This window comes from Macaca nemestrina, chromosome 5 (assembly GCF_043159975.1).
Source record: "Macaca nemestrina isolate mMacNem1 chromosome 5, mMacNem.hap1, whole genome shotgun sequence".
NCBI lineage: Eukaryota > Metazoa > Chordata > Mammalia > Primates > Cercopithecidae > Macaca > Macaca nemestrina.
This window is the reverse complement of record NC_092129.1, coordinates 158,647,458-158,671,158: the sequence shown is the minus strand read 5'-3', so window position 1 is coordinate 158,671,158 and position 23,701 is coordinate 158,647,458. Positions and strand designations below refer to the sequence as shown.

The 23,701-nt window shown below is 38.8% G+C and overlaps 2 protein-coding genes and 1 pseudogene across 15 annotated transcripts in view; 2 read left to right on the top strand and 1 right to left on the bottom strand.

The window, feature by feature from the left end:
• The window catches only part of LOC105482551 (capping protein regulator and myosin 1 linker 1), a 341,908-nt gene that overhangs the window by 144,404 nt on the left and 173,803 nt on the right, over nucleotides 1–23,701 (top strand). For all 12 annotated transcript variants that reach the window (XM_011742711.3, XM_071097501.1, XM_071097499.1 and 9 more), the window contains 2 exons: nucleotides 5,163–5,222; nucleotides 14,835–14,956. In XM_011742711.3, the coding sequence (XP_011741013.2) occupies nucleotides 5,163–5,222; nucleotides 14,835–14,956 (182 nt within the window). The remainder of the gene's footprint in view (nucleotides 1–5,162; nucleotides 5,223–14,834; nucleotides 14,957–23,701) is intronic.
• LOC105482555 (cytidine monophosphate-N-acetylneuraminic acid hydroxylase) overlaps nucleotides 1–23,701 on the bottom strand; it is a 353,903-nt gene that overhangs the window by 324,563 nt on the left and 5,639 nt on the right. The gene's annotated exons all lie outside the window — the stretch shown is intronic.
• Nucleotides 14,631–14,752, top strand: LOC112426826 (small nucleolar RNA U13; annotated as a pseudogene).

Sequence of the window (23,701 nt, the reverse complement as noted above, 5' to 3'; positions counted from 1 at the left end):
AAGGCTCCATGTCCCAGTTATTTTTCTCTCTCAACTGGGGCTTGATTTCCACTTTATTCAAGTCTACTTCTTATTTCCTTTGGATCAGTACTGGCAGGTTTTTCTAAGACTGTAGACATGTGGGAAATAACCTTCATAACTCCAAAGAGTATATTACCAGAAATGTAACCATCTCAGCTGTTCTCCATCTACTCTGATGTTGCCTGTAAGAAATAACAAGGCGCCACTCTGTTCTTTAAAAGAGATGTATAACATTTTTCATGAGATGTCCTTCATTACTTGGTGCAGAATTTGAACTGATAGTTTGTGAATTAATCATAATAATGACCTACTTTGTTTATGTTAACTAAAAGGAGTTTATCATTTTTATAGGATATGGACTGAATGGTCATAGGAAATTGGGATTTTTTCCCTAAAAAGGTGATAACATTTACTGGAGTGTTGTTTTAGTAAATAACTTGCTCCTTAACAGAATCTCATGGGAGCCATAAGTCTTATTATTATCCCTTTTATTGATGAGAGAACTGAGGCCCAAGGAGGTTCAGTAACTTGACCAAGGTTAAACTTCCACTAATACGTGGCACATGAGTGATTCTAATCAAGGGAGGCTGGCTGCAAAGCCTCTGCTTCTGTTATTGCTAGAATCTAATAAGTTATTTAATAAGTATGTAAGTATACAGTCTCATTTAATTCTCACAGTAACCTTGTAGGTGAGTGATTAGAAAATAGCTAAAAGATGCAAAGTTGGCTAGTCTAAAGATTCACAAGTAATGAATGGGAGAAAGAGAAATTAGACTCACCATGTCCTACTTATTTCGACTTTTTACTGAGCTGAACTGCTTCCCCTGCCGGCATATCCAGGAAAATGGGTAAGGTCTGGTAGATGCTTTCAGCCTTATCCTGCTATGATGTTTGGGCCGCAGTGTTATTTGCTCATTAGGCTTTTCTTGTTTCTTGAAATTTAACGTTTAGCCACTGTTTTGTAAATTCTGACTTAGGTGACAAGTTAGGGCGCTATAATGTTATTGGTACAAATGAAATGGATCTTTTAGGACTTGCAGTCTTATGATTTGCATGATTTGCACAGACCTTTGGGAAGATGCCAATGCAGTGTTTGGTAGTTATAGGCTTAGGATATCTGTGGCCTTTTTTTTTCTTTTTTTCTGATCATACAAATGTTAACTTTTATAAAGTTTCTCCAAGAAATGAGGCTTTTGGCCCAAGCCCCTTTAGATAATATAAAGTGAGCCTATATGTTTATTATGTTTTTTAAATAAATTATTATGTCGATGAAGTTAGACTAAACTATACATTAAAATACCTGAAGGCATGATATGAGGACTTTAATGAGACATTATCCCACTGGTAAGAAATTAATTACAGAAGGAAATTTTACGGGCTTAGGAAAATATTCAAGCACCCTATTGAATAGAAGACGCCTAAATAATATGCATACCCTAACACGCTGTGACACAGTGGAAGTGTGTTACCTCTTGTGAAGTCACCTGCCTGCCTTCTGCTGGATGACTTTATTCTGCTGCCTCCTTGCTCTGCCCCTGAGGAAAGGCTTGGCTCCGTCCTGTGATATATATAATGTTTCAGAGCCAGCCCCTGGCCAGGGTAGTTTGAACATTGGTTCTGATTTCTGATATTGTTAACATCACAAATAAAGAAAGGCAGATTTTCTTCCAAAGTGATCTGCCTGCAGCTTTGCAGCTTTCCCCCTTAGAGAAGGCTGGTTTTAACGTGCCACCTTACGTCTTGACTGAGAAGTAAAACCAATGTCAACAATAATAATTTTCTGGAGAAATAATTATATTTAGAACATTAGTGTAAAGCATTGACTATGACATATATGTCTTCTCTTTGGGAGCTGATTAATTAAACATGCTTTCTCTTGTCATTTTATTGTGAAATATACAACATGTATAGTCACACGCACAAAACAGAGATGTACATCTCAGTAATTAACTACAAAGCAAATACTTCTGCAGTCACACCCAGATAAGGAAATAGAACTGTCCTGTCATCCCAGAAGGCCCTAACTTTTCTTTCAGGGGGTGGGTAATTATGAGATCAAAGAAGGGTTTGCAGAGAGGGCGGGTTGAAAAATCACCCATCAGCCAGGCAAATAAGGGGTTTTATACTGATCAAAAGGCTTAGCAGTTTGGAAGACCACAGTGCATTTGGGGAGTTGGAGTGCGGGCTGAGGGTTGTGGAGGAGGCAGTGGTGGGAGGGAAACAGCTCAGCAAGGCAGTCAGGTCTGAGGCCTGGCTGAGGGGCTGAAGCGTGGAGTGCTGCCTGGGGAAGAGCGGGAGTTACTGAAGACAGCCTCTTTATCATATTTAGATCTGCTCTGTTGCTTGTGGGATGGGCACTGTCTTGCCAGGGTGTGGGTGTGAGGTGAGCAAGAGATTGGTGGAAAGGCTATTGACAATCTGGGTTAAGTTTTTCCTCTTATCTAATAATTCATTAATTTCTGTGGTGATATTTAATGAGTATAATTTCTAACTGAAAAATGTCCTCAAGTCTTCATGCAGCCTACGTCTGCCTCAGCTTCTTCTTAACTAGTCTTCCTGCTTCTTCCTGCCCATAAATCTAATCCAGTGACATTGTTTAAATTGTCTTTGGGTGGGTTGAAGTGGAGTGGATGATGGGTTGTGGGGACTAGGAGCAAAGGCCTAATAAAAATAGCCATAGGTGAGATAAGAGAATGATTTGAACCTTTCTGTGACGTCTTTCAGTATGTTTTAGAGACTTCCCTCCCCACTATGAATAATAACCCGGGACTTCGACTCATCACAGTCTCGGCCAGTCATCCTTATTGATTACTAATACTGCAGGATCTGCTCCTTTTAGTTTCTTCCTTGTCCTAGTTCTTTTAACACCTCAATGCCTTTGCAAATTCGTTTTCTTCTGCCTGAATTTCCCTCTGCACTCCTTGTTTGCTTGAGGAACTTGAAGTCATTCTTCAGGGTTTAGATGAAATGTCACCACTCTTTCCTGCCTCCCAGCACTTTGTTATTCTACTCCAGGGAAAGCACTCAGGTACAGTAGAAGCATCTTAGTTGACCTCCAACTAATCTTGCTGAGCCAAATTGACCAAAGGTGGCCATTCCTATCCCTGATGATGCTGACTGATGCTGGCTGCATTTTCGTAGCTGTTAGCATGTAAGAGAGGGTACGTGCTCACACCTATTCACACCTGCTCCCTTCCACTGAATGAGATGCTCATTGAGGGTCATGGGTTTATTCCTAAAGCAGTTATAATAGCAGATGTTTTTAATGAAACATTTTAGTGAAAGATATTTTATGTAGCAATGAAATATGAGTGCAAAAGAAGAATATCTATGACATTGAATATTGATAAAAATGAATTACTTAAATTGCTGTTTTAAAGACTAGACAACTTTATAGTTGGGGGAGGAGTGGTGAGGAGCATAATAATCGAGAAGATGTCTGCCGCCATACTGCTTTGCAAGTATTTTGCAGTTCTGCATTTTTAAAGAGACTTAAATTGGAAGCTGGAAGCCATATTTGTGAGTATGGCTTATGCAGAAAGGCCACTGGAGGGCCAGCCAGTGGGCTTAACTCAAAGAAAAACTTTGGCGCAATATTAAAGGATAGTGAATGAATATTTATTCATAAACTTTAAATTAAAATAAGGAAGGTATGTATACTTTTTAGAAAATAATTCCCTGCTTTAAATGACTTCAAAACCAAATTATGTATAAATCTTGATAATCATAGGTAAGAAAACTTCTACTCTAATTTAATGCTTTTAAATGTGAGCCTTAAATGCTGCATTTAACTCTTGGAGGACAAACCAAATGTCTCAATCCTCTTTGTATTTCCAATACTGGCACACAGTAGGCTTTTCCTAAGTGTTTGTCAGTTGACGAAGTGAATAATGAATGAGCGAGTTCTCTTTCAACTTCCAGAGCTCATCAGTATACTTCGTGATGTTTAACTGGAGATTCAGGGGTTTTCTGCCCAGTATTTACTTCCCTCCCCACTATTAATAATAACTTCATTAGTATACTTTGAGATGTTTAACTGGAGATTTAGGGTTTTTCTGCTCTAAAATATATTCTACCAATGTATCATGGTACAACATGCCACCAGGGAGCAGAACTAAATCTCTTGTGGGTTTGGTTCTGGATGTGTTTTTTTATCATTATATTTTTAGGTTTAATGTGGGAGGGTAAAATAAATTGATTCAACTTGGTCCCCCGCTGTCTCTAGCTCCATGCTCTGTGATTATTTGCTGAAATGGGAAAAACTGGGAAGAAAGATTAGTGGCTCTTTATCAGGAAAAACAGGTAAAGAGTGAAAGACTGGGGATATTTTAAAGAAAAAAAAAATGCTGCTGATTACAGGAGAAGAGAGGGGCACTTGTTAAAATAGAAAGGAAACAAATAATCATTTGTTTACATGCAGAGAGAGAGGACTTTTGTTTAACTCTGTGCATTTCATTGAAGCACAACTTAAAATTCCTAAATATTGTATTTGTGTAAATATGGATTTAATTTGGGTAAACATAGATTTATTTCTCTAAATCCATTCAAACTGTGAATTTTTATGGAAGACAGTAGAAGGATGGCTGACTCTGATAAGTGGTCAGAGTGTAACAAATAGCTAAAGGTTTAGAAAGAAGGGAAAACCAACATTGACTTTATCCTGATAGGACTTTCTGAAGCAAAATTTTGAAGTGAAAAAGGGAAAAAAGTGTTTAGATGTATCCTTCCATACATTCATTTTTCAATGAATAAATAGTGTATAAGTGCAAAAACTTACTAGGTTTGTGCAGAAGTAATTGCGTTTTTTGCTATTACTTTTAATGGCAAAAACTGTGATTGCTTTTACACCAACTTCTACTATTGTGTTTGTCTCTGGATAAAGTTTTAAAAGTTGGGCATGCAGCTTCCTTTCTTTTTTCTTTTTTAGTAAAGTAAGTAATACTTTTTCTGAAATTTGATAAATCATGTTTCTGTCTTGTTGAATGAATGGAGATATTAAACCAGCCCGCCTTCAGAAGATGCCCAATGTCTTATTTGCTCTCGGACTGTTTCTAGTTGTAGGATTTGTTTTTTACCTTGAATTTTATGTTTTAAAACCCTCGTTACAGGTCTTTTCTTTCCTCCTTTCCCCTCAATTGCAGCTTGAGTTAACCTTCAGCTACTTGGAGATTCATGGCGTCATCTGCAGCAAGTCAGCTCAGGTGAGTGTGAAAAACAGATCACTGCAAGGTCATCTTTCTTGAATTCCTGAAACCCTAAAATGTTCCTTGAGACAATGTGGATAAACAAGGTTAGGGAAGATTAAATTTTCAAAATGAGAGACTCAACACTGGCTGTGTGGACAGGAGTTGGAAATTCATTCTGATACGGGAAACACATTCTCCATAACTCAGTTTGTGAAGAACTAATTAGCTCTTATAACTGGCAATGTAAATGTGAGAGTACTGTTCCTTATAGAGTTTGTACAACATGCTTTGACACTAAAATTTCATAGCAATTACATAGTACTATATAAGGTTTTAGTGGGAATATAGTGATAATTTTTTGGAGTTAATAAAATGCAGATTTTAAAAAATAGCTTTATTGGGCTATAACTAACTGCAGTAAACTAAAGTGTACAATTTGATAAGTGTTGACATATGTATGACTCTCTCGGCCCTCTTCCCCATCTGCAGTCAATCTGCAGGTATCTACTTTTGATTCCTGTAGTTTGCATTTTAAAAATTTTATATGAATGATGTCATACAATGTATACTTCTTCCTGTCTACCTTCTTTCAGTCAGTTTAATTATTATTATTTTAATTTTTTATTTTATTTTTAGTTCTGGGGTACATGTGCAGGGTATGCCAGTTTGTTACACAGGTAAATGTGTGCCAAGGTTTGCTGCACCTATCCACCCATCACCTAAGTATTAAGCCCAGCACGCATTAGCTATCTTTCCTAATATTCTCCCTCCCCCAACCTCAGTTTAATTATTTTGAGATTGATTTGTCGCATGTCTCAATAGTTTATTCTTGTTGTTGCTGAGTAGTGTTTAATTGTGTGGCTGTATTACGGTTCGTTTATCCATTCACCCGATGAGAGGGACATTTGGATTGTTTCCCGTTTTGGCTATGTTGAATAAAGCTGCTATGAATATTTAAGTACAAGTTTTTGATTGGACATGTACTTTCATTTCCCACGTGTAATTACCTAGGGGTAGAATGGCTGAATCATATGATAGCTATATGTTTAACCTTTTAAGAAACTGTCACACTTTTCCACAGTGGTGGTACCATTTTACATTGTCACCAACAGCATATGAGAGTTCTAGTTCCTCCACATCCTCCCCAACACTGGTATAGTCAGTCTTTTTTTTTTTTTTTTTTTAATTTATTTATTATTATTATACTTTAAGTTGTAGGGTACATGTGCATAACGTGCAGGTTTGTTACATATGTATACTTGTGCCTTATTGGTGTGCTGCACCCATCAACTCGTCATAGTCAGTCTTTTTAATGTTAACCATTCAACAGGTATGTAGTGCTTTTTCATTGTGGTTTTAATTTGCATTTCCCTAGTGACAGAACATGTTGAGTATCTTTTTATCTGTTTAATTGCCATCATGTATTTCCTTCTGCCATTACAAAAATTGGGCTGTTTGTTTTCTTATTGAGTTTTGAGAGTTTTAAAAAAAACATTCTGGATACAAAGCCTTTATCAGATATCTTCTCTCAGTCTGTGGCTTGTCTTTTCATTCCCTTAACAGTGTCTTTCAAAGAGGAGAATTTTTTTTGTTTGTTTTGTTTTTTGAGATGGAGTCACTTGTTCTGTCGCCCAGGCTGGAGTGCAGTGGTGCAGTGGCGGGATCTCAGCTCAGGGCAAGCTCCGCCTCCCGGGTTCACGCCATTCTCCTGCCTCAGCCTCCTGAATAGCTGGGACTACAGACGCCCGCCAACATGCCTAGCTAATTTTTTGTATTTTTAGTACAGACGGGGTTTCACTGTGTTAGCCAGGATGGTCTCGATCTCCTGACCTCGTGATCCACCCGTCTCGGCCTCCCAAAGTGCTGGGATTACAGGTGTGAGCCACTACGCCTGGCCAAAGAATAGAAGATTCAGATGTTGATGAAGTTCAATTTATCAATATTTTCTTTTATGGATTGTGCTTTTAGTATCATATTGAATAAATCTTTTCTTAACTCAGGGTCACAGCATGTTCTATATCTTCCAGAAGTTTTGCAGCTTTAGGTTACACATGTAGGCCTATGATCCCTTTTGAAGTAATTTTTGAATATAAAGCTATGTATAGATCAAAATTTTTTTTAGTTTGTCTTTTTTTTCTCGTATTTATATTATATTCACTTGTTCCAGTAACATTTGTTTGAAAGACTATTGTTTCCTCACTGAGCTTGTTTTCACCTTTGTTGAAATTCTGTAGTCCGTTTAAGTGTGAATCTGTTTCTGCACTCTTTGAATCCCGTCTCCTTGCTACTATCTTCATGCCACTCTTGTACTCTATTATTGTGGCTTATTTACAACAAAGTTTGAAATCAGAGAGTGTTATTCCTCCAACGTTTTTCTTCTTTTTCAAAATTGTTTCAGTGATTCTAGGTCCTTTGCAATTCCATGTGAATTTTAGAAACATCTCAGTTTCTATAAAAAGCTGGCTGGAATTTTGGCTGATGTTACAATGAATTTTTAAATCACTTTGGGGGAAGAACTAATGTAATATACAGTCTTCTGACCTAAGAAAACTATATATTTCTCCATTTGTTTAGGTCTTTTTCAGTTTTTCCTGAGTGTATTTTGTTGTAGCTTTCAGTGTACAGGTCTTACACATCTCTAAATTCATTCCTAAGTGTTTAATATTTTTTGATGCTGCTATAAATTGTGTTATTTTTAAAATTTCAGTTGTCTCTTGCTGGTATTAGAAATATAGTTGATTTTTGCATGTTGACCTTATATCCTGCTATCTTGCTTTACTCGTGTATTAGTTCTAGTAGCTTTTAAAAATAGATTTCATCAGTATTTACAAAAATGTCATTTGTGAATATGGATGGGTACCTTTTATTTTTAACATGGGTGTCTTTTATTTCTTTGTCTAGTCTTACTGCTGTTGGGAGATATTCCTCTATTGGTGTCATACTCCTACATATTTTGCTGGGTATGCCAGGAATTTAGTGCCATGACTACTCTTTGCCCAGGCTATTTCTCAGGGTTGATTGCAGTGAGCATCCTTGTGGGATGGTGGAATAGTTGCCTGTTGAACAAAGAACAGGCTTGCTTACTTCTTACTATGAAAACAGTAGATTTCCAATGTCCAAGGGTTCCTTTCTTGTAAGCAGCCTACTGTGTGTGCAGGCATCCATCTGAATCCCTTCATGTCACCATGTGGGACTTTGAGGGCAGGGGAATCTATCCAAATGTGGTGCACATGCCTTTTGTTGTGCCATTAATCATAAAATCCTATGTCTCTGACCCAGGTGTCTCCTGTCTTCCGCAGCATCAATGAAACAGTAATAGGCTAACTTGCTGGCTTACAAGTAGGGTAAAATCTCAGACCTTGACAATTGTTCTGGTACCTACAAGACAGTGCTGAATGGCAGTGGCAAGATCAGACCTTCTTGGCCTTTTTCCTCATCTTTGAGGGAAAGTATTTATTCTTTCACCATTAAGTGTGATGTTAGCTGTAGGTTTTTAAAATAGATGCCCTTTATCTGTTTTAAGAAGTTTCTTTCTATTTTTAGTTTGCTGAGAGTTTTAATCAGGAATTAGTGTTGGATTTTGGCAAATGTTTTTTCTTTGTCTATTGAGATAATTGTGTGGTTTTCCTTCTTTTTTTAAGCTTCCTAAAATGGTGAATTATATTGATTTTTTTTTTTAATATCAAATATTTTATTCCTAGGGTAAGTCTCATTTGGCCATGATGTATTATTATTATTATTATTATTATTATTATATATTTTTGAGATGGAGTCTCGCTCTGTCACCAGGCTGGAGTGCAGTGGCACAAGCTTGGTTCACTGCAACCTCTGCCTCCTGGGTTCAAATGATTCTCCTGCCTCAGCCTCCTGAGTAGCTGGGACTGCAGGTGCGTGTCACCAAGCCCAGCTGATTTTTGTATTTTTAGTAGATACAGGGTTTCACCACGTTGGCCAGGATGGTCTCAATCTCCTGACCTTGTGATTCGCCCACCTCGGCCTCCCAAAGTGCTGGGATTACAGGCGTGAGTCACGATATATTATTCCTTTTATATATTGTTGAATTCCAAGTGTTAAAATTTTGTGAATAGTGTTTTGCATCGATGTTTGTGGGAGTGATTGGTTTGTCTTTTTTTTTTTTTTTTAAACATTTTTGGCTGGCTTCTCTATTAGAGAATCATGGATTTATAGAATGATTCTACATATTTCTTCTCTATAGAGGAGGAAGTAATTCCTCCTCTTAAATTTTTTCTGTTGAGGTGGTAGGTGGTATTAATTTTTGTCTTAAATGTTTGGTTGAATTTACTGGTGAAGTTATTTGGGCCTTGAGTTTTCTCTTTGAGAAGGTTTTTTTTTTTTTTTTTTTGGTGAGACAGGGTCTCACTCTGTTGCTCAGGCAGGAGCCGCAGGGGTGCAATCTTGGCTCATGGCAACCTTGGCTTCTTGTGTCCAAGCCATCTTCCCACCTCGTCCTCCCAAGTAGGGACTACAGGCATGCACCACCATGCCCGACTCATTTGTGTATTTTTTTCTAGAGACAGGGTTTCTCTGCATTGCCCAGGCTCGACTCAAACTTCCGAGCTCAAGCGATCAACCCCCCTTAGCCTCCCAGAGTACTGGGATTACAGGCATGAGCCGCTGTGCCTGACCAGGGAAGGTTTTAAACTGCAAATTCTATTAATATTCCTTAATGATATAGATCCTTTTGTATTTCTCTTGTTGAATGAGCTTTGGTAGTTTGTGTCTTTTAAGAAATTTGTTTATTTTATGTAAGTTGTTGAATTTATTGAAATAAAGTTGTTAACAATACCCACTTGTTATACTTCTAATACCTGTATGACAAGTATAACAGTATTGGGAATATCATTCCCAATACTGGTAATTTGGTTATCTCTATCTCTTTCCATTTCAGTCAGGTTAGAGGTCTACCAATTTTTTTGATCTTTTCAAACAACTTTCTTTTTGGTTCCATTGGTTTTCTTTATTGATTTCATTGATTTTTTATTTCCTATTTCATTGACTTTTGCTTTGATCTTTATTCTTTCCTTCTACTGTTTGTTTTAGCTTTTAAAACTACAAAGTGTGTGTGTGTGTGTGTGTGTGGTGTGTATGTGTGTGTGTGTGTGTGTGGAGTTTGTTGGTAATGTTCTTTAAAATTGTCAAAATCGTCACTGTGGTTTTTGAGATTTCATACAAACTCTTGGGACTTTTCCACAGTTCATCTTAGAGCAATGTTTTATCTTACGTGTTTATCATTTTCCAGAAACTGGAGTTTGAAAGAAAAATCACAGCAACATATGTTTGCCCAAATGGTCAAACATATGCAGGAGTGAATGATCACTCATGAATGATGACATAATGACATAACCAGGGTCTTCTTGCTAGTCTTAATTCAGGAATGTTTATGTTTATGATTTGAGAGCTGGGATGGGAGCAGAAGGGCATTAGCGAAATGTTAATGCCAAGGTTATGTTCAAAATATGATTTCACTGTGCTATTTAATTATGAGAAAGGGTGTTGATGCAGCAAGACTAATTTTCCCATGTGGCTGCCAAAATTGGTCTTACCACACTTGTAGTCTTGCCCCTTTCATTATGCCTACCACTCCGAGGAACTGTGTATAAAGCCGTCTGTCTCAGCCCCTGTCAGTGTCAATACCAAAAGAACAGATTTACAACAGTGCTTCAATTTAACTTTGTCCCACACTATGGACCTTTGAGATGAAATTATAGTGGACATTGGCACTGCTTCTGTAAATGGCCTAGCAGTTCAGAGACTGGCAATACCAGTAACCTAATGGTATTCAAAATTTGCTGTGTTTTGGAATTGCCTGAGATTATTTTTAAAAATATACTTTCAGCAGTACCCTTCTGTCTGTCACATCACACTTCCTCATCCTCCTCATACACACACAGCATATACATAGGACAGTTAACAATAACATACGTCTGCGGTGGACTTTTTTTTTTTTTTTTTTTTTGAACAAGTGCACCATTTGATTCTGTTGCATTCCAAAGGTTAAGAACCAGTGACCTGTGTAACCACTGGTTCCTTGAAGTCTCTAGTTTTAATTTTCTTTTACATAAAATCGTAAGGATGGGAATGTCTACCAGTGGCACTCAGAATCTAGCCTTGATTAGGAATTCTTTTATAATGTTCTCTGGGATTTATTTTTTTCTCCTTGCTATTTTTTATTATCATTTAATTATAGTTCGTCAACTCGGATAAAATTCCCGAGACTTACCCACTGCATTGTGTGTAAGAGTGAGTGATTGCTCTATAGAGTTAGTGAAATGTGACTTTTACCGTTGGTATTTTCCCTTTTCTTCAGAAATGTGGGAAACCTTTATCTTATTTTACAAGTCTCTATGCCACATTATTTTCTGGTGCTCGAGTTCTATTGCCTTCATGGTATTTAAGTTGAGGCCAGCAGTTATATAGTTTTGTAGTTATACAATTTTTGGACTCTTTTTTTGTACAACTGAATACCTGCTGTGATTTTTTTTTGAAATTATAGGGTTGTTTGCTATGTCACAGAATGATATTGATAAGCTACCCACCACCCATGGGTATTTCTTTTTTCTTTTTTTCTCTCTCTCTCTCTCTTTTTTTTTTTTAGACGGAGTCTCGCTCTGTTGCCCAGGCAGGAGTTCAGTGACATGATCTCAGCTCACTGCAAACTCCGCCTCCTGGGTTCACCCCATTCTTCTCCTCAGCCTCCGAGTCGCTGGGACGATGGGCACCAGCTGCCACGCCCGGCTAATTTTTTGTATTTTTGGTAGGGACGGGGTTTCACCGTGTTAGCTAGGATGGTATCGATCTCCTGACCTCATGATCCACCCGCCTCGGCCTCCCAAAGTGCTGGGATTACAGGCGTGAGCCACTGCGCCAGGCCCACCCATGGGTATTTCTGATAGAGGAGAGAAAAACAACTCACAGGTCTGTTAGCTGGGGATTAGTAAAACATGCTGCCCTTAAAGTTTAATCAGGTTGTTCGACCTTAAAAAAGGCGGTAGAGTGGGGTGGGAAATTTGAATCATACATAAGTTACTATGGCTTATGTCTCTGATTATTATTTTAAGTGTGTATTAGATATCATGGGTTATATCCTGCTAGGTGTCTAAGGAAAATGTGTTTCAAACATTCTGTTCCTCTCCAGCTGAAGTGGGAGGGAAAAGAGTATTTGATAGGAAACTCTTTTTTTCTTTTTTTGATGAGGTGATTTATTGTGTTGGTTTCACCTCCATCACTTTGTTGCAGTCTTTACATTATGCAAAGGTGGTGACATCTTACACAGGGTTCTGTGAGTGCTTGCTTGTAAGGTTGAATTGAAGGCCTCATTTCTTCCTCCACCTGTCACCTTTTTTTCTTCTCTGTCATTCTATTCAAGCCTGTGCAATTAAAGATGATTAGGTGTTAAGATTAAGTGGAATTAGAATAAGCTAATTACTAATTACTCGCACCCAAACTGTGAACTGAATAGATGCGCTAGATGTGAAGAATGTAAAAGTACCCCTGTAGTGAAAAATATAATTACCCATGGTGGGAAGATTGGGGGTGGGGTGCAGAGCATAGACACAATGGCAAATCAAAAGTGTCTGGCTTTTAAAAACATGCGTATGCACAGATAATGTGCATATGAAAATTATGAGCCTAATTGCACTAAGTAGATTTAGTCTTACTTAAAACATCTTATAGACTACTGGGTTGTTTAGTCTCCAGGTACAATAATGCTTGGTGCCTTTTGCAAGAGGAATATCTCTTGAACCAGCTTTTAGAAGACAAATGGAGCCTTTGCCTAGAGAATTTTAAAGGCTTTGCCTTTCATTTCTTGAGGAAGGTGCTGAAAAATAGGAATTTTAATTTTTTTTACATTCAACTAACTAGCACAGAAGTGGTGTTTATTGAATACTTATTGACAGATTCTTCTGGAGGTATTTATGAAAAAGTGACATCTTAAACATTTACATTATTTATGTCCTTTGATCTCATCATTTTGACATACCTTGCATTACTTTTTCTTTTAACATGCATATGTTGAAATACTTACATTATTATTATTTTCAGTTTGGGCTAATTTTAGGAAAATCTAAGGCAAAATCTAAAAACTGCATTGCACATTATAAACAGTGTTTTCCATCATATTTTTGTATAGATAAAGTAAGAACAGGAAGTAAATGTGTGAGGATATTTTGATAAGTGATAATCTAAGAGGATTGAATTTTATGGGAATTTTTTGTGGGGTGGGAAGATGGGGTTTTACTATGTTGCCTGGACTGGTCTTGAACTCCTAGGGTCAAGCGATCCTCCTGCCTCAGCCCCCTGAGTTTCTGGGATTACAGGCATGCACCACCACACCCAGCTTACATGAGTGTTTTTGAGATGAAATAAAATGGCATCTTTTTTTAAGTGGCTGAAGTTCTTCTTATTTGTAATGTGTACATCTTCAACCTCTTGCCCCTTTTGTGACCTGCCCTCCTTCTCACAACTTAATTTATACTTATTTAGAGGACTAGCTGTCTCAGTCTCAACATTTTTTGACATGTATTTTGGACATCTCCAGCAATTAATTATAGGAATGAGTCTTAGCCTGACACTAAACCTAACACCAAACATTTTATTAACATGTTACCTTAATATTCCAAGTATCCCCTCTTCTTAGAAAGATCGAAACCTTTTTGTTTTTGTTTTTGTTTTTTTAAGGCAGGGTCTTGCTCTGTCATCAGGCTGGAGGACAGTGGCACTATCTCGGCTCACTGCAACCTCCACCTCCTGAGTTCAAGTGACTCTTGTGCCTCAGCCTCCTGAGTAGCTGGGACTACAGGCACGCATCACCACACCCAGCTAATTTTATTTTATTTTATTTTTTTTAAGTAGAGACAGGGTTTCACCATGTTGGCCAGGATGGTCTCGATCTCTTGACCTTGTGATCCGCCTGCCTCGGCCTCCCAAAGTGCTAGGATTATAGGTGTGAGCTCACCACCGCACCCTGCCGATCGAAACTTTTAAAAGCATTTCTCTTTTGCTCCCAAGAGCAAAAGGTTTTAACATTTTATTTAAGCATATTATAAGGTTTCTTGTTTTTAAAATGTGTGTGTGTGTGTTTTAAAGGTAGCTTTTAGATTGCCCATGGGTACTCACAGAAAGATATAGCCATACTTATACTGCATAGCAGGGATATAAAAAGTTTGTAATACTGCAGCTCAGGACAAAATCTTGGTAAAAGGAGAGTCATGTTTGAATGTGGGAATTCAGTCTCTTATCATATGGGAGTCTATTTGAATCTGCCAGCTTGGCCCTTGGAAACACTTGCTTCAGTTTCTAGATGTTTCTGACAACACCTACACCCGCTACCCAAACACTTCTTTGAGTCTTAAATTAAGTGTGTCATTTTAAGGAAGTGCTTCTTGAAAAGCTAATGCTGTGATTCTTTTGTAGTTCATGAGCGTGATGGTTGGGTATTCACGCATGTATGTGAGATGTGCTACCCTCGAACCTTGTTAAAAGAAAAAACAGCTAATATTGTATTAGTATATATCTGTGTGACTATGTAGTTTACAGTACTGAAAATAATTTAAAACGGAAGGAACTGGACTCATTCTTAAGAAGTGTCCCACCCGGTTCTTGCAGATGGTTGTGGAAACTGAGAAGTGCAACATCTCCATGAAGATGGCATCGCCCGAGGACGTGAGTGAGGTGCTGGCTCACATAGGCACCTGCCTGAGGAAGATATTTCCTGGCCTCTCTCCAGTGTGAGTTTCCCTGGGCAGGGTGAGGAGAGCAAATAACCTGTTCTTCCTCAAAATGGCAAATACAACAATGCTTTCTTTTTACCCCTTCACTTAGTTCCTCTCTCAGACTTTCTCCTCCTCTTAAACATTAAATATCAAAACCCTTGTGTTTTGGTCTGAGGATTTCTACAAGACTGTGTCTTATTCTTCAAAGAGCTTGAGTGATGAAGGGATTTGGCAGTCCTTTAACTTCGCATAAGACTAAAACAGTAACCTTTTAATATAACTCCAGATTTACATGAGTGTGAATTTTACTCACAGCTTATTACCAGAGTGCCAGGGGCTGCATACTTTGTATAGTTGCACCAAGTATAATGTGGATGAAGAGAGAAAGGGTTTTATTTTCTTTGCTTTTTTATTTTCAGTAACAAGAAACCTAAAAAAATTGAATGTAAAAATCCCTTTTTTTCATTGTCCTCTTAGTGTTCTGAAATACCCATCAGGCGTATTAGTAAATTTGTTCATCCATGCCCTTGTATTTTTTTTTAAGCTTTTAAAGTCAGGATTATGGGCTTGGATACCTGAGTTTGTAGTTGTGGGGTGTGTGGGTTGCTGGGATACGGGAATTAGATTGAGTGAGGTGAAAGGCAGAGAGATGCTTATGTCTGAAAGCTCCCTAAAATAATAGTTATAGTCAAAATACCCTCCTGAAAGAAGAACAGGATTCACAGATGGCAGAGAATTTCCCTCCCATTGCTCTCCCAGAAGGCAGAAGTATATACAGGGAAGGGCTGGAGGCCCCTTGTAGACATGTGTAGCATGGTAGCTGTGTTCCTTGCATGGTGGAGGTGGGAGGGGAATTTTGGGAACAGTTGCCCTTCATAGAACATGCTCCTCCTGCTATGCCTTGCCTGCAAGTTGAGGGACAAAGCAGCAGGAAAACCTAGACTTTTAGTCATTTAAACCTTATGGATGACTAAAAGTGGCTCAGTGGGGACAGACACTCCCTTTCAAGCTCTTTGGCCCTACTCAGTTCCCTTCACAGCCCTTCGCAGGGCTCTCTCTCTTCCCCACGTGGTGGGAGGTGAACGCACCAGAATGGAAGGCTGGCCCTGTGCTTGCTGGTTGTTCACCTTGGGCTCCTTCCTTCTTGAAGCTTAAGTCTTGTGGTTCTCTGATTATCAGGGTAGCTGGTTGCTGGGGGAGCTAAGTGTCCCTAGCCTCCATTTCAGTGGAGTGGAGAGGGTGAGCTGGGACTGCCCTCTGACTCCTGCTTGGCTAGAATTTCAGGTATGAGGTGTCTTCAAGGCAAGCTCTCCTGGTCTCTAATCACACACACGGGCAGTTCTGGAGAAGAAGTGTGGGCAGCAGTGGGTGGCAGGATGAAGTAAGAAGTGAATCCATGGTGGCAATGGGAATTGCCAAGAAGCAAAACTTTCTTAGGAATGGTTTCGACATCATCCTTAGAGCCAACAGAGAACTAGCTGGGGTAATCATGAGTTAACAATAGCTACAACCCATTTTCCTTAAACTACATTTCAGTAATGTGACTTTGTACATGTGTTTCTTTATAATGTGCTCGCTTTCCTTCTAAATTAACACTGATGAAATAAAAAAAAAATTATTAAGCACCACCTTACTTGGCAAGACCTTATAATACCCTGGACTTTAAAGACACTTCAGAACAATATTTAGAATCTCTATTTTCTTTAAAAGGCAGCCTTATTTGTTTAGTATTGTAGGATTTTCAGAGAAATTAACCATTTTTATTTTTAGTTTGGATTCTTCCATTTTTTTTTCTTCCCAGAGAACACTGAGTAAGAATAGTATTTTCACTTATAGCTTCCATTTAACTTCTTGTTAAAATCTTCAGGCAAATATTAAACAAGTATTAATCACCTCTGTTTCTAGGAAGAAAGTTCCCATGTGTATGTTGATTTCTAAATCTAAGACCTCTACTGTACCCAGGTCTTCATCCCCACTTACCAGCCGCCTGTTGGGCATCTCCACAAGGATAGCCCCAGGCACCTCACACTCACTATGTCCCATGCTGGACTCCTCACTTTCCCCCCTAAAAATTGCTTATATTCTGTATTTCTATCTCAATTAATGGCATTGTCATTCACATAGTCTCACAAGTTAAAAGCTGAGCCATGTTCATCTCATGGTCCTTACTGTCATATTCCATTGGTTGCTAAGCTTTTAAACATATTATCTTAATATCTCATAGTCTGGTTCTTTCTCCTTGTTTTCATTTCCACTGCCATAGTCACTTTCTTCCTTGCATCTTTCTAGTTAGTCTCCCTGCTTCTAGTTCTTCTCTTGCAAGTGATCCTTCATACTGTCATCAGAGTTATCTTTTTATAATTCAAACAGTATCTGTTCTTTGCCTAAGCTCTCAAATGGCCGGCTTTCCTGATAAAATGTAAATCGTATAGCCTGACACAGAACACCATGGTTTTCCTCTTCCTGAACTCAGTCAGGCTCTTTCATATTTTCAGCACCATTATCATAGCTCTAATCCTGACAAATTCCAAAAGATTTAACTCGGGTATCTTCTCATCTGTAAAGAGAGTCTTTATTCATGTTTCCAAAGAACTTTGGATCATTTCCTGCACTAGTACACATCATACTGTGTTGTAAATGCTTGTTCATACACTTAAATATTCCATGAGTATTATTGAGTTCCTACTATATGCTAGGCACAGTGCTAAGTGTTGAGGTCCAGCAGTGAACATGGTCCCTGCCCACATGGAACTTACATTTTAACTTGGGGGAGGGAAATACATAAATCAAGTAACAGTACCTTTGAGTAAGTGCTATGAGAGTAATAGATGGGACTAATATAAAGAATAAACTTCTGTCTCCAAAGGCCTCCATGTGGCCATGATAACTTCAAAAGACCTAGTGGAAGAGAAAGTGCCTGCCCTGTAAAAGGAGGGCAAAGAATATTATCTTCCCAGGGCTTTTGTTCATGCTATTTCTCCTGCCTAGAAAGGGGTTGGTATCTCTGAGGAACCGAAAGATATCCACTTTGGCTGGGGCATAATGAAGAACAAAGTTGGGAAGGAGTGAGGAATGATGCAAGAGGGGGCTAGCACTAGCGCTGGTGATATAGGCGGAGTTGATGTAGAGCCTTGTGGGAAAGAGGTTGGGATTTAGGAGTATTTTCCTTGGAAGCCACTGTAACATTTTAGGGGTAGGAGATGAATCTTTAGATAGTTTATGAAGATCTTTTGTTTGTTTGTTTTCTGCTAAAGAGAATAGACTGGTGGTGGGGCAAGAGTAGAAGTAGAAAGCTAATTTGGACACTTGTAGTAATCTAGGCAAGAGATGACTGTGGCCAGGAGAAAGGTAGCAGCATTAGGGATTAAGAGAGAGAGAGTAGATGTAAGCTTTATTTTAGATGCAGGAGTTGCTGATGGATTAGCTAAGTGTGGGTAAGGGCAGTGAGGAAAGAAAGAGAAGAAAAACAAGGATGGCTTCTCAGATTCTGGTTTAATAACTGAGTGACCAATATGACAGCGAGACAGAGAAGGCCTGGGGTAGGTGGGGGACAAGTTTTTTCTGGGGGGTGGGATCCGTAGCCATTCTGTTTTAGGCATGTGGAATTTGTGATCTATTTGTGTAGGACCTACAAGACCTCCATAGACCTCTCCTTTAAGCTCCACCTAGGTGAGGCTATAAGGTAGGCAAATATGTGAGGTTGGGGCTTGGAGGAGAGGTCTGGAGATGGAGCAAAGGTGAGTGCCATGAGTACAAGATGGTCTTTACTGCATGGCTGTTGATTACATCACGTGGAGAAAGATGTGCAGATGAGGCATACTTGGAATGAGCTCAACATTTAGAGGTCAGGTAAACTAGGAAGAGCCACAAATGGAGTTGGGTAAGGACTGGCTGTCAAGGTAGGAAGAAGACCAGTGAAAAACCAGGGCCTAGGAAGGAGTGGTGGCTCTGCAGAATGATGCTGGGGCTGAACAAACTGCAGGCAGAGAGTTGTTCAGTGGGTTGGTGACATGGATAACACAGGCACCTTGATGAGAGCAGGTCTAGGGGTCTGGTTGGGAGGGGCAGACTGCTGTGGTTGAAGGATGAACTCAGAAGTGAGAAAGTGGATGTGTCATGTATGGACAACTTCATAGAGAAGATCAGCTATCAAGGGAAACTGACAAATTGGATGTAGCTAGTGCACTCTGAGGGATTACAGGGGATTTCTGTTTGTGTTTAAAATGGGAGATAAAAGCATATGCTTAAACCATATGGCTGTAATGACGGGAATGATCAGTAGAAAGAGAGATTTGTTGCTGGAGACTGCCCTAATAAATAAATCAGCAATATCCTTGAGAAAGTGAGAGGCACGGTACAAAACACACCTGTTTTTCCTTCTAGGCTGGGAGCTGCTTAAACAAAGACCATGTTTTTATTAATCTTAAATCCCTAGTTCTTGGTACATAGTAGGTACTGACTGAGGTTTTGGATGAGCACATACACTTCACACTTACTCCGTGCCCAGTACCTTGTTGGATGATGTACCACGGGGCATAGAGAAGTCAGAAGACAGTGGCCCTGCCTTCAAACCATGAACTCATTAGCCGAGGTAACCTGAAGCAGATGAGACAGGAGATGATTGGGTGTAAGTGGGAGATGAATGAGCACAGGCTGACTTTGCAAAGGAGATTTACTGCAAATGGATGGAAAGAAATCAGAGGAGAGAGTAGGGAAAGGAAGGCAATTCACATGAAGAGACCAGTCGGAGAGAAGGTACAGATTATAATTTGGAAAATACCTTGGCAGAGAATTAAATTACCTAAATGTATTTGATTGGCATTCCTCTTTCCTACCCAACACACACAATTAGCTTGTCATCATAAGCCTAATATTTTGTGGTTTCTATGTTATACCTTTACTCTTGAAGTTCCCTAGATTGCATTACATGATTTTGGCAGGAGAAACATATAATTTTATTGGTTTTGGTTGTTGTGACTAGAGAGGGTGGAGAAATGGGTAACCGTATCTTTTCTCCTACATTCCCAGTATGCCTTAAGTCCAAGCTATCAGTCGGGAATATTTGCTTTATATAAATAATGCACAATAGAACATGCAAAACAAAATATATTTCCAGTAATGTCAATATATTCCACTCATGATGAACTGGAGAATATGAAACTATATTTAGAATCCTTAGACCTTGTATGACTCGTTTGTCCCATCAAATTTGTTTTCTGAGCCTGTCATGGGGACCCTCATCTCCTTCCTTGCTTAGGGCACTTCTGGTGGTGATTGATGAACAGAAAAGGGCCTCATGAGGAGGTATTAGGAACCAGGTGAATCAGGGGGAGTTAGAGCCCAGAAGATTCTCAGTTTGGGTAATCAGTTATTGAATAGTCTACGAATGACTCTGTATAAATGAACCTATAACTCTAAAGATCTGAATTTCTGATTTTACCCATATATAATTCTGAAAATAACATCCATCATCCAAATCAAATGTATGAAAATATACAGCCTGGGCAACATAGTGAGATCTCATTTCTACTAAGAAATTTTAAAAACTAGCTGGGTGTAGTGGTGCATGCCTATAGTCCCAACTAATGGGAGGATCACTTGAGCCCAGGAGTTTGAACTTGCAGTGAGCTGTGCTCACACCACTACACTCCAGCCTGGGTCACAGAGAAAGACCCCATCTCAAAACACACAAACATATATATGTGTGTCTGTGTGTGTGTGTGTGTGTATGTATGTATGTATATGTTATCAGCTCTTATAGTCAAGAGAATGCAGGTTGGAAAAAAATGAAGGATTTAAATTAAAATTTGTAGTATTTACATGTCATATTTTCTCCCCATCTCCTGTCTCCAAATATATATTAGGATGTTTCTCTCTCCCTCTCTCCTTCCCTTCTAAGATGACATTTTCTCCTCATTAAATATGGAAAGTTTAATTCAAAATATAGAGAACATGTAAAGTATAAAGAAGAAAATGTAAGTTAAATTTAAAAATCACCCCAACTCAAATCACTGTTATCGTATGTTTTGTTAACATTCCAATCTTTGCTATAGATTGTCCTTGGAGGCCTCACCTCTCAGACAGTGACAGCCCTACGGGTTGAACTAGGGAAGGGTTTAGAGCCTCAGTGTTGTCATCTGTTTTCTCAGGGTTGTCTGTGATGGCAGTTCTCTTCAGGAAGTTGTTCTGTGTTACAGCCTTCAGCTTTTCAACTGTCAAGAACCTTGACTGTTCTTCAAAACAAAGCTAGATTTTTTTTTAGTATTAAATTATATTGTTAATACAGGTATGAGGTATGAAAATGGGAGGTTATTATGGAGAAAGCTGATGAAATAGGAGTTTATATATAAACAAGAGAAAGGTAGTTGCTGTGTTTTGGTAGTCTCTTCACTTTGCAAAGCAGTAGGTAGCCTTTTGTTGTGGTGTGGCTTGCAGCATTAAAGCATGTGCCATTCTGGAGACAGTTGCCGTGTTGCATAGGCTGAGCATTGGAATTGAATTTTAAATCAATTAGTGTAAGTACATTAAAATATAATTTTTTGTGTCAATAGTTTATCATGAGATTTGCATGGAGAGTTGGTGTGTTTGTTATCTAGTTTGCTATTTCTTGCTGCCACATACAACTATTTTCTGAGTCTTGTGCAAATCAAATGCATATAGTGCAAATGCTGAATCAGCACTAGTGCTGCCTGCTTGTGAGAGGCATGTCTTGCTTATGTTTTGTTTTGGGATTTTGGTTTACCTTTTGTGGTACTTATTTGGACAACAAATCCTCTGTCTTTCTGTCTGTGTAACATTCTGTGTGTGTGTGTGTGTATGTGTATGTGTGTGTGAGCTGGTGCCCGGTAACAAATACAGTGATGTGGCTCCTTGCTGTCATTTAACTACAGGCAGAAAACAACTTCTGTAGAGTGGATTCTCCTCTCACTTATTATTTGTATGCACAGTGTCAGCATAGATAAGAAACAGTTCCTACCTTCTGGAAATTTAGTTCTTATAACTTTATATCTTATGGAAATGAATAAACTTGTTTCATGAGACTCCTTTAGCTCCTGAAATCTCAGTTAAACAAGAAAAATGAGAACTGTAAAAAAGTGGAGCTACTTGAAAAGGCCCCGCCGGACATGTTGGCAGGTTGGTTCGCACAGATGTCTGCCCTAGCTGCTGCCTCCCTCACTCTCTGATTGATTTCCCCTTAACTAACTGAGTGTGAATGTCCACTGTTGTTTTTCAAGTAAAACGGAGGCTCTGGTTTCCAAATCTACCATCAAGATGAATTTATTTCTTTTGGTAATTGTAGACTGCCAGCTTCCTGTTTTTAATCTAATCCCACCAGCTTCCGGTCAAAGATTTTTGCCATATTTTCTTCCTGTGTTTGAGTAGCTAAACCCCCTATGTATCATCAAAAGAGCATGGTCTGTAGTTTTATGGAGACAAAGCAAGAATTTTAAAAGAGAAATGTGATCCTAGATGAGGTCAGACAGAAGTCTAGCTTTCTGTGTCCAAGGTTTACCTAATTGAGTTGAATAATGGCTGAATCTACTTCTGACAGCCTTGCTGTTTTTTTGCATAACATCTGCTTCATTGTCTTGATGTAGACAGAATATAACGCCATTAAAATGCCAGATGATGGTTTTGAACCAAGATGAACCATTCCATATTTCCAGATTCTGTAATATCACTTTAATTATAATGTCTTCTCAAACATGGTTACCCCAAGTTATTAAAATAATGGTTCTTAATCACAAGTTCCTTTGGGTAAAATAGACAAAAATCATGCTACACTTGTAGATCTTGTGCATTTACATGGAATTTGAAGAAACTAATGACATCTGACATGAATTAGGTAAACAGGCATACCTTAGAGATACCACGGGTTTGGTTCCAGACCATTGCAGTAAAGTGAGTCAAGAACTTTTTGGTTTCTCAGTGCATATAAAAGTTATGTTTACTAAAGTATGCAATAGCATTATGTCTAGAAGAATATATATACCTTAAAAATACTTTGTTGCTAAAAAATGCTAACAGTCACCCGAGCCTTCAGTGAATTGTAATGTTTTTGCTGGGGAAGGTTTTGCTTGTGTCCATGCTGATAGCTGCTGTGACTATCAGGGTGGTGGTTGCTAAGGGTTGGGGTGGCTGTGGTAATTTCTTTCTTTTCTTTTTTTTTTTTTTTTGTGATGGAGTTTTGCTCTTGTTGCTCACGCTAGAGTGCAGTGGCACGATCTCGGCTCAGTGCAACCTCCGCATCCTGGGTTCGAGCTGTTCTCCGGCCTCAGCCTCCCAAGTAGCTGGGATTACAGCCTGTCCTTTGAAGCTTTGAAGCCTGAGATTGACTTCTCCCAGCTAAGAAAGTCCTAGATGACATCTTCTTCCAATAGGAGGCTCTTTCATCTACATTGAAAATCAGTTTAGTGTAGCCATCTTCATCAATGATCTTAGCTGTATCTTCTGGATAACTTGCTTCAGCTCCTTCATCAGCACTTGCTGCTTCATCTTGTACTTTTACGTTATGGAGACAACTTATTTCCTTAAACCTCATGAACCAACCTTTGGTAGCTTCCAACTTCAGCTTCCTCCCCTCTGTCAGCCTTCATAGAACTGAAGAGAGTTAAAGCCTTGTTCTGGATTAGGCTTTGGCATAGGGAATGTTTCATTCCAGACCACTAAAACTTTCTGCATCTTGGGAATAAAGCTGTTTCACTTTTTCATCATTCACATGTTCATGGAAGTAGCGCTTTTAACTTCTTTAAATAAGTT